The sequence below is a fragment of the Oncorhynchus nerka genome, linkage group LG7 (assembly GCF_034236695.1).
Source record: "Oncorhynchus nerka isolate Pitt River linkage group LG7, Oner_Uvic_2.0, whole genome shotgun sequence".
In the NCBI taxonomy this organism is placed as follows: domain Eukaryota; kingdom Metazoa; phylum Chordata; class Actinopteri; order Salmoniformes; family Salmonidae; genus Oncorhynchus; species Oncorhynchus nerka.
In genome coordinates, this window is record NC_088402.1 from 27538206 (window position 1) to 27549065 (window position 10860).

At 46.4% G+C, this 10860-nt stretch overlaps 1 protein-coding gene across 3 annotated transcripts in view; it reads left to right on the forward strand.

Moving 5' to 3' along the window:
* LOC115131403 (lysophosphatidylcholine acyltransferase 1-like) overlaps positions 1-10860 on the forward strand; it is a 35962-nt gene that overhangs the window by 20034 nt on the left and 5068 nt on the right. For all 3 annotated transcript variants that reach the window (XM_065020374.1, XM_065020375.1, XM_065020376.1), the window contains 6 exons: positions 3665-3723; positions 4899-4933; positions 5719-5773; positions 5929-6011; positions 6639-6764; positions 7851-8004. In XM_065020374.1, the coding sequence (XP_064876446.1) occupies positions 3665-3723; positions 4899-4933; positions 5719-5773; positions 5929-6011; positions 6639-6764; positions 7851-8004 (512 nt within the window). The remainder of the gene's footprint in view (positions 1-3664; positions 3724-4898; positions 4934-5718; positions 5774-5928; positions 6012-6638; positions 6765-7850; positions 8005-10860) is intronic.

Sequence of the window (10860 nt, forward strand, 5' to 3'; positions counted from 1 at the left end):
AGAGGCTGGGGACATAGTAACTAAAAGCTACCTTTCCATGTCTCTTGGTCCCCATCAGGTTCTCTGGCAGGCTATTCCAGAGGCTGGGGGCATATTAACTAAAGGATACACCTCCATTCCTCTTGATCCTAGGCTTTGGGATAGTTAAAAGGCCAGAGAACCTGAGGGACCTACTGGGTACATAACTTAAAAACATGTCTGACGTGTATTGGGGTGCACAATCGTGGATTGATTTAAAAACCAACACCTAGGTTTTTTTACTTGGTGTTTTACCTTTATTGCCCATGAATTAAAATGTGAGGCTAAATTCTCTCACTGTGCTTTGGCTCCAACAATAAGTACCTCGGTCTTGTCTGGATTTAGTGGCCAATGTGTCGCTGGTTTAGTCCACTCACTGGCTCTCTGCCAAACAGCCCTGACATACAGTATGTCTCAATCATATTTTCATCTTCCCTTCTTTTCACTTTTGTCTGATCTTCTCTCTCTTTTCTGAATTCCCTCATCTCTTCCTCTCTGCTTTACTAAAATGTCAATCTCACCGATCTTTACATGCATATGCCCCTTTCTCTCCCTCTTTCTCTATCCCCTCGTTCTTTCTCTCGCCCCCTCTCTCCTCTCTCTCCCTCTCATACCTCCTCATCCCTCTCTCCATACTCCTACATAATCATCCAGTCATAACTCCTACAGTATCCTAGTGGTAATGGTCCCATTGCACCCAGAGGTCAGGGTAGTCTCCAGCAGTTTCATGACCAGGCTGTACTACTGTATAACACTGTAACCATTAACACAGGATTTTGACGTTATGTGTCCTCAGGGGGAAGGTTGTCAGTCATCTTAAACACACACACACACAGAAGGTTGTCAGAATGTCAGTCATCCACCGAGTGTGAATTAGGCTTGGGCGTTGTCCAGATTGTCATACCTTCATACCAACCTTATGCCATCCCAGGTTATTTGGTAATAGCAGCACTGAACACAAAGGGCACGGTTTTCAAACCCCACTGAGTCTCTAATGTGAAGGTTAGCAATGCTAATAAGTCCATGTAAATTCCCATGGTGAATGCTAGTTAAATGCTAACTAAGTCATTGCGAACATTCTATACAGTCTCTGACAAACAATTTACAGGGCAGACATCCCAGCTCATCAAGTTATACAAGTAACTCAAAAATGCTACTGACAGTTTGCTGCACACGCAAAACAAATATTAGACCGCAAGGCTCTTGATCCAGGAGGAGATTCTCTGCTGTTACCAAGCACAGCTTGATTATGAAACGAGCTAACCACTTAGCTAGATAACTAACTAACTAGCTAGCTACTCATTTAGCAAACCAAAAGCACAACTACAGAGCATTTAGCACATTTTAGACAGTTAACTTTAATAGTTATAATACATCTAGCTGGCAAACATTTGGTTGTGAATTCCATACTGTAACTACGTCACCTGACTCATGTTGCACAAAAGTGAGTGACTCCCAAGGCTCCAGTCTCTTAATGTTGTGTTTGTAAACAAACATAAGGTGACTGGGTTCTACCGCTAAGCTTCATTATGAACAGTTATGTGACAGGTGGGTGAAATGACACAAGTTAACTGCAGGTATTTATACCAAACAAAAATATAAACTCAACATGCAACAAAATGTATGATTTTACTGAGTTATAAGAAATCAGTCAATTTAAATATTCATTAGGCCCTAATATTTGGATTTCACATGACTGGGCAGGGACGCAGCATAGGCCCACCCACTTGGGAGCCAGCCTAACCCACTGGGGAGACAGGCCTAGCAAATTCTTTCCCCACAAAAGGGCTTTATTAGACAGATACTCCTCCGTTTCATTGGCTGTGGAGGTCCTGCGCTGGCGTGGTTACACATTGGTCTGCGGTTGTGAGGCCAGTTGAACGTACTGCCAATTTCTCGAAAATGACATTGGAGGCGGCTTATGGTAGAGAAATTAACATTAAATTCTCTGCCAACAGCTCTGGCGGACATTCCTGCAGTCAGCATGCCAATTGCACACTCCCTCAACTTGAGACATCTGTGGCATTGTGTTGTGTGACAAAACTGCACATTTTATCAGCTTTTTGTTGTCCTAGGGCTGTCTCAGACTGTTGTCTGTTCTTTCGACCCTCTTTCTCCTACTGCTGCTGGCCAGCTCCTGCTGTAATGCTACGAATAGCCTACCATTTGGAGTGACAATTTATCTTACCTTTTCTACCGATCTGCATACCAGTTATTATTTTTAAGTGCACATTTTCGTTGAACCGTTTTATTTTCATTTCTAATAGTCTTCGTATCTCAAAATTATTATCATGTAGTTAAATTTTTTCTCAAAGTAACTTCTATTGCCATTGCCAACTATATAAACAGCCTACATAAGGCCAACAAATAACATTGCAGCCTGTAGGTAGAAAATATCTTAATAAAAAATAAGTATTCTATAAATCTAATTGGCTATGCATGGCCTGTCTGCAAGGAACTTGAAACATTGTGTCAACTATTAACTTGGTCCAATCTGAAGCTAGCACTAGCGAACTTGCAACATTGTGTAACATTTTCTGGGCCCTCAGTTTCCTGCTCCAGTCAGCTCCAGACAGACATAGTTGTAGGCTATTTGCGCAAGGGATAAGAAATAATCAGGTAGGCCTATTTTATGACGTTTCCACTGGACCAGAGCATGACTTTTATTTTTTTTATTTTTTTTTTACCCTTTTCAAGATGAGTGGTTATTGAAAGAGGGCTTGAAAGATTTTTCAACTAGGCTGAGTTAAGGAACTAATGTCATTCTCAATTCATGTAAGAACAGACTTTGTTTACTTGCTGTTTGAGGTGAAGAATGTATTACTTTGAGAAGTTCCACAGTGGTGGTGCATTAAGACTATCAGATCCCCAAATGGGCACATTTTATAGGTCTACATTTGCGCACAGGCCAGGTAGCCTCGGCCTACTTCTATGTATATTCAGGTGTGCGTCCTTACTCAACATTGACAGCGCCACAAACAAACGACAATGAAAACTTGTTCCTCACAAATGTAGCCTAGGTTGTGCGGCCCCCTAGACAATGAGAAAGGTTAAAGATTGTAATAAGAATATATTGAATGCATTAACAGAAATTACCGTAACAAAACATGAGAAATTATGGGAATTAATGGTAAATAATGGTGTGCCAACCCCGCAGCCTCAGCAATGGATTTGTCTACTGAGACGGGCGGGAATCAGACCGGTGTCTCATATGCCATAAAAACATATATATTTTAGACTGCTCGGCCCACCAACAGCCTAGCGACCAAACAATCGACCAGTCGACTAAATAGGGTCAGCTCTATATTGTCCCCAGCACAAGGTGCACCTGTGTAGTGATCATGCTGTTTAATCAGCTTCTTGATATGCCAACCCTGTCAGGTGGATGGATTATCTTGGAAAAGTTCAGTTTATGAACGTGTTGCGTTTCATATCTTTTTTTCAGTATGCTTAAAAAGTACCTAGAAATATTCACATTTATGAAAAAATATATAGTTACAACAGTATTGAAAAACCATCCCATGACTATTTCCAAATAACCGGTATACGGTATATATGGGAGATTATGAATATGCACACACACACATACGCAGAGACACACACAAATATGCACAGACACACACTCTGTAACATTTCTCTCTCTCAGGGGCCTTCATTCCAGCAGTTCCAGTCCAACCAGTAGTCCTACGTTACCCCAACAGAATGGTAAGCATACAACTACTCTCCTTCCCTCGCTCTTATCCTCCAAACCACCCTCTCTCCATGCCTACTTTCCTTTCCATATCCTTCCTTCCCCTCTCCCTCCCTTTGTCCCTTGACAGTTTCTCTCTTCTCTTTTTTTTTGTGTTGAATTTTACCCCCTTTTCTCCCCAATTCCGTGGTATCCAATTGTTTAGTAGCTACTATCTTGTCTCATCGCTACAACTCCCGTACGGGCTCGGGAGAGACGAAGGTTGAAAGTCATGTGTCCTCCGATACACAACCCAACCAAGCCACACTGCTTCTTAACAAGCACGCATCCAACCCACCAATGTGTCTGAGGAAACACCGTGGCAACCTTGGTTAGCGATGAGTCAATGATATCCCTACCGGCCAAGCCCTCCCTAACCCGGACGACGCTGGGCCAATTGTGCGTCGCCCCACGGACCTCCCGGTTGTGACAGAGCCTGGGCGCGAACCCAGAGTCTCTGGTGGCACAGCTGGCAGTGCAGTACAGCGCCCTTAACCACTGCGCCACCCGGGAGGCCCTAGTTTCTCTCTTCTCAAGGTGTGAGTCAGTCTGTCCGTTTTGAGTGGCTTATACTCGTGCGGAGTGATATTTCATCTCTACAATGTTGTCCTCTCCTCTTGACCTGCGATAGCACAAAATAACTGAAAACGTCAAAGCAAGTCTCAAATAGACGATGCCCCAAGTTGCTTTCACTTGTACATAGTTTTCAGACCATTGTAGATGAAGGAGAGGGAAAGGAAGCCTCTGTAGACTATTGAGATGCAGCCTCTGTAGGTGCCAGTCCTGCTGTGTGTCACTCATTTAGGCCATGAGCACACTGATTTTGTGTTTGAGTATTTCGGATGGAGCCAATGCTTTTTCAATGGGAGTTATCTGTTTACAGATGAATGACAACAGAGATTGTCTGACAAATGCACAAATGGTCTGTCTTTCGACAGATGAAACTCGTCGGCACTCGTCTGAAAATAGTTGGCTTGAGTTGCACTTTTGACGGACAAATACGGACAATGATGTACGTCGTACGATTTGATCCCTATTCATGCGTCTGTGTGTCTGGCCCGCAGAGGAGAGGAAGCCAGTGTACAGTATTGAGATGCAGCCTCTGTGTAGGCCCCATTCTTGCTGTGTAACTAATTTCCTCTTCCGACAGGATACGATCACTTGGACATGGCAAGGCCCTGGAGCGTGAGTATCTCTTCCTCATTATTTCCGTCTCTCTGTCTCTGTGTGTTTTCACATATGGGCCTCTTTAAAAGAACCGATCTCAGTCCTCTTTAATGTGAACTCCGTTCTCTTTGTATTCACACTGCCTTTGAATGAGGACTCAACTCTTTAGCCAGCTCACTTCACTTATTTTTTTGGACAGAGTCCTCTTTGCATTCACATTGCTATGTTTAGAAAGGAACCAAGATCTTTTCCCAACATGTACTCTGTTTTTACAAAGTACAGACCAGTCATTCAATCAGAATGTGTTATTGGACAGCTAGATATACTTACAGTACTTATATTTTGGAAGCTAATAGATTGCAAATGGGGGAAAATATGATGTACATGTAAATTTGATTAGTAGCAGAATAAATAGCAATAGAAAAACTGCAGATAAAAACTGCCCCTTTAGGAGTTAGAATAGATGTTGTACCCTGTGTTGTAATTCTCACCAAATAGGTTTTCTTCTCACACTATAACAACACTTCAGTAATAAAGAGCTGAAGCTCTCTTAGCCTATACACATTGCAAACAAAAACTCCACACATTTTGGGATTTCTGTGCGTCCTTGACAATCACTAATCAATATTCAAAAACGGCACACATCTGGCAATATGTTTTAGATTGGACGGGGATGTTGTGTTTTTAGGACTGTGGTTAATCTTCACAATATCCCCTTGCACAACTTATCTCTATTCTCTCATCAGCCCTCCCCCTTTTTTCTTTCTGAATCAGCTGATTACTCTCTCTCTCTTTCCACTCAGGTTTGAGATACTGTGGCTGACACTGTGCCAGTTTCATAACCCCATAGAGATTGAGGTAACGGTTGTTATTTTTTTTGAAGGTGGACTCAGCAAATATGACATCATTGTTACATAGTGGGGCATCTTACTGCGTACGGACGTCCAATCTTTCTTGAAGAAAGAGAAATGGAAGATGGGCAGGTGATAACAATGAGTTTTTCTTCCATGCAGTACCTGCCTCTCTACACTCCTTCTGAGGAAGAGAAGAACAACCCTGCTCTGTTCGCCAATAATGTCAGAAGCATCATGGCCAAGTTAGTTGTGTGTGTGTGTGTGTGTGTGTGGGCCTCCCAGGTTACATTTTACATTTACATTTAAATCATTTAGCAGACGCTCTTATCCAGAGCGACTTACAAATTGGTGCATTCACCTTATGACATCCAGTGGAACAGCCACTTTACAATAGTGCATCTAAATCTTTTAAGGGGGGTGAGAAGGATTACTTTATCCTATCCTAGGTATTCCTTAAAGAGGTGGGGTTTCAGGTGTCTCCGGAAGGTGGTGATTGACTCCGCTGTCCTGGCGTCGTGAGGGAGTTTGTTCCACCATTGGGGGGCCAGAGCAGCGAACAGTTTTGACTGGGCTGAGCGGGAACTGTACTTCCTCAGTGGTAGGGAGGCGAGCAGGCCAGAGGTGGATGAACGCAGTGCCCTTGTTTGGGTGTAGGGCCTGATCAGAGCCTGGAGGTACTGAGGTGCCGTTCCCCTCACAGCTCCGTAGGCAAGCACCATGGTCTTGTAGCGGATGCGAGCTTCAACTGGAAGCCAGTGATTTACATCTGGCTATCTGTGTGTCTTATACTTCTCTAAATGCCTGCCACATATACAGTATATCTGACATGTCAGGGGGGGATCCTGACTGCTCTCTCTGTGCTCTGATAGGGCCCTGGAGCTGCCCATCACAGACCTGTCGTTTGATGACTGCCAGCTGAGCCTAGCACAGGGCCCAATGCGTGTCCCTAGCAACAGCAGCCTACTGCAGTTCAATAGACTAGCGCGAAGGCTCGGGTGAGTTGGAGTTTACTTTACTATTGGTTGTTAAGCGTTATTACAGGTCCTTAATAGTTTTTAAAAACAGAATTGTTTTGCTGATGTAACAAAACATTGATGTTGACTGAATAAGAACATTTCAAAATGTTATAAATGTTTATTCTAAAATCGTACATTCTGTTTTTGTTTAGGTGTCTGAAGGGGTAGGTAGGGTATAAGTGATCTCACATTTTAAGGGTGTCATACTGGGGAAATATTACTGAATTTACTGGGAAATACTACGACTAATATTACTGAATTTACTGGGAAATACTACGACTAATATTACTGGGTTTACTGGGAAATACTACGACTGATATTACTGGGTTTACTGGGAAATACTACGACTAATATTACTGGGTTTACTGGGAAATACTACGACTAATATTACTGGGTTTACTGGTCGAACTGGGAAATCCTACAGTGTTTACTGATAATACTGGGAAATACTACTGGGTTTAGTTATAATACTGGGTAATACTACTGAAATGCTAGTGGGTTTACTAGGAAATATGACTGGGTTTACTGATAATACTGGGAAATTGTACTAAGGAAAATGGCAGATCAATGTCAAAGGAATGTGTTGAATACATTCAGATACTAGAAAGTGTAGTATTTCAAATGATTTGAGATGTACTTGATTTTGCCATTTAAATCTGTGGTTTTCAAACTTTTTCAGCAGGGACCCCATTTTTGGCACCAGAAATTCATCCCACCCCAAATCTAATGACACATCTTTAAAACCGGTACATGCTTATTTTCACATCAACAAATAACCTTCAATTCATTACATTCTCATCTCTCCTATCAACATTAAGACAGCCAATACATACATTTACTCAATCAAATATCAAATGATTTCTCAATAAAGTGTGTATATTGTCCCATAAAATAATCTGTATTGGTTCCCGATTTTTTTAATATATATTTAATTTGTGAATCCCACTGCAATTCTCGCGGGCCCGACTTTGAATAACGCTGCATTAAATGGACAAAATCAAGCTTCTAGCCACAACCCTGGACAGTAGGAAATGTATTTCTAAACCATGTATTTTCTATGTGCAGGCTGAGAGCGGGGACGACAGATACGGTGTTAGAGCAGCAGGCTAGCAAAGCCAGGAAGCTTTGGGGATACAGACTGGGATTGGGGGACTTTGCTCATTACCTCGACCTACCTGTGACGGACATGCTCACAGAGTTACACAGCCTCTTCAACCAGGTAGATATCTAACACACAGTGTATAACTCACATGGGGTCCTACACACACTGATTTGATTCAGTCAGTCAATCAAATTAGGAGAAATAAATAACCATTAGTGTTCTTTTCTTGCTCTGTCCCGTACTCCCCTACTCCCTTACTCCCTCCCTCTCTCTCTCTCCCTTACTCCCTCCCTCCCTCTCTCTCTCTCCCTTACTCCCTCCCTCCCTCTCTCTCTCTCCCTTACTCCCTCCCTCCCTCTCTCTCTCTCCCTTACTCCCTCCCTCCCTCTCTCTCTCTCCCCTTACTCCCTCCCTCCCTCTCTCTAACTCTCCTTACTCCCTCCCTCCCTCCTCTCTAACTCTCCCTTACTCCCTCCCTCTCTCTCTCTCTCCTCTTCCCTCCCCTCCCTCTCTCTCTCTCTCCCTTACTCCCTCCCTCCTCTCTCTCTCTCTCCCCTTACTCCTCCTCCCTCTCTCTCTCCCTTACTCCCTCCCTCCCTCTCTCTCTCTCCCTTACTCCTCCCTCCCTCTTTCTCTCTCTCCCTTACTCCCTCCCTCCCTCTTTCTCTCTCTCCCTTACTCCCTCCCTCCCTCTTTCTCTCTCTCCCTTACTCCCTCCCTCCCTCTTTCTCTCCCCTTACTCCCTCCCTCCCTCTTTCTCTTTCTCCCTTACTCCCTCCCTCCCTCTTTCTCTCTTCTTCCCTTACTCCCTCCCTCCCTTTTCTCTCTCCTTACTCCCTCCCCCTCTCTCTCTCTCTCCCTTACTCCTCCTTACTCTCCCTCCCTCTCTCTCTCTCTCTCTCTCCCTCTCTCTCTCTCTCTCTCTCCCCTCCCTCTCTCTCTCTCTCTCTCCCTTACTCCCTCCTCCTCTCTCTCTCTCTCCCCTTACTCCCTCCCCTCCCTCTTTCTCTCTCTCCCTTACTCCCTCCCTCCCTCTTTCTCTCTCTCTCCCCTTACTCCCTCCCTCCCTCTTTCTCTCTCTCCCTTACTCCCTCCTCCCTCTTTCTCTCTCTCCTTACTCCCTCCTCTCTCTCTCTCTCTCCCTTACTCCCTCCCTCTCTCTCTCTCTCTCCCTTACTCTCTCTCTCCCTTACTCCCTTACTCCCTCCCTCTCTCTCTCTCTCTCTCCCCTCTTTCTCTCTCTCTCTCTCCCTCCCTCTTTCTCTCTCCCTTACTCCCTCCCTCCCTCTTTCTCTCTCTCCCTTACTCCCTCCCTCTCTCTCTCTCTCTCCCTTACTCCCTCCCTCTCTCTCTCTCTCCTCTCTCTCCTCTCTCTCCTCTCTCTCTCTCTCTCTCCTCCCTCCTCTCTCCCTCTCTCTCTCTCTCTCTCCCTCCCTCCTCTCCTCTCTCCCTCCCCCTTTACTCCCTCCCTCCCCTCTCTCTCTCTCCTTACTCCCTCCCTCTCTCTCTCCCCCTTACTCCCTCCCTCCCTCTCTCTCTCTCCCCTTACTCCCTCCCTCCTCTCTCTCTCTCTCCTTACTCCCTCCCTCCCTCTCTCTCTCTTTACTCCCTCCCTCCCCCTCTCTCTTACTCCCTCTCCTCCCCTCTCTTTCCTCCCTTACTCCCTCCCCCTCTCTCCCTCTCCCTTACTCCTCCCCCTCTCTCTCTCTCTCTCCCTTACTCCTCCTCCTCTCCTTACTCCCTCCTCTCTCTCTCTCCCCTTACTCCCTCCCTCTCTCTCTCCTCTCTCTCTCCCTTCTCCTCTCCCTCCCTCTCTCTCTCTCTCTCCTTACCCTCCCTCTCCCCTCTCTCTTCCTCCCTCTCCTCCCTCCCTCTCTCTCTCTCTCCCTTACTCCTCCCTCCCTCCCTCTCTCTCTCTCCCCTTACTCCTCTCCCTCCCTCCTCTCTCTCCCTCCCCTCCCTCTCTCTCTCTCTCTCCCTTACTCCCTCCCTCCCTCTCTCTCTCTCTCTTACTCCCTCCCTCCTCTCTTCTCTCTCTCTCCCTTACTCCCTCCCTCCTCTCTTTCTCTCTCTCCCTTACTCCTCCTCCCTCTCTCTCTCTCTCCCCTTACTCCCTCCCTCCCTCTTTCTCTCTCTCCCTTACTCCTCCCTCCCCTCTCTCTCTCTCCCTTACTCCCTCCCCCTCTCTCTCTCTCCCTTACTCCCTCCCTCTCTCTCTCTCTCTCTCCCTCTCTCTCTCCCTCCCTCTCTCTCCCTCCCTCTCTCTCTCTCTCCCTCCCTCTCTCTCCCTCTCTCTCTCTCTCTCTCCTCCCTCTCTCTCCTCTCTCTCTCCCTCTCTCTCTCCTCTCTCTCTCCCTCTCTCTCCCTCTCTCTCTCTCCCTTACTCCCTCCTCTCTCTCTCTCTCTCCCTCTCTCCCTCCTCTCTCTCTCTCCCTTCCCCCTCCTCTCCCCTCTCTCTCTCTCCCTCTCCCTCTCTCTCTCCCTTACTCCCTCCCTCCCTCTCTCCCTTACTCCCTCCCTCCTCTCTCTCTCTCTCCCTTACTCCCTCCCCTCCCTCTCTCTCCCTTACTCCCTCTCCCTCTCTCCCTCCCTCCCTCTCCTCTCCCTTACTCCTCTCTCTCTCTCTTTCTCTCTCTCCCTCTCCTCCCTCCTCCTCCCCTCCTCTCCCTCTCTCTCTCCCCTCCTTCCCTCCTCTCTCTCTCTCTCCCTTACTCCCTCCCTCCCTCTCTCTCTCTCCCTTACTCCCTCCCTCCTCTCTTCTCTCCCTCCCCCTCCCTCTCTCTCTCCTTACTCCCTCCCTCCCTCTCCTCTCTCCCCTCTCTCTCTCTCTCCCTTCCCTCCCTCCCTCCTCTCCCTCTCCCTCCTCTCCCTCTCTCTCTCTCTCCCTTACTCCCCCTCCCTCCCTCTCTCTCTCTCTCCCTTACTCCCTCCCTCCCTCTTTCTCTCTCTCCCTTACTCCCTCCCTCCCCTCTT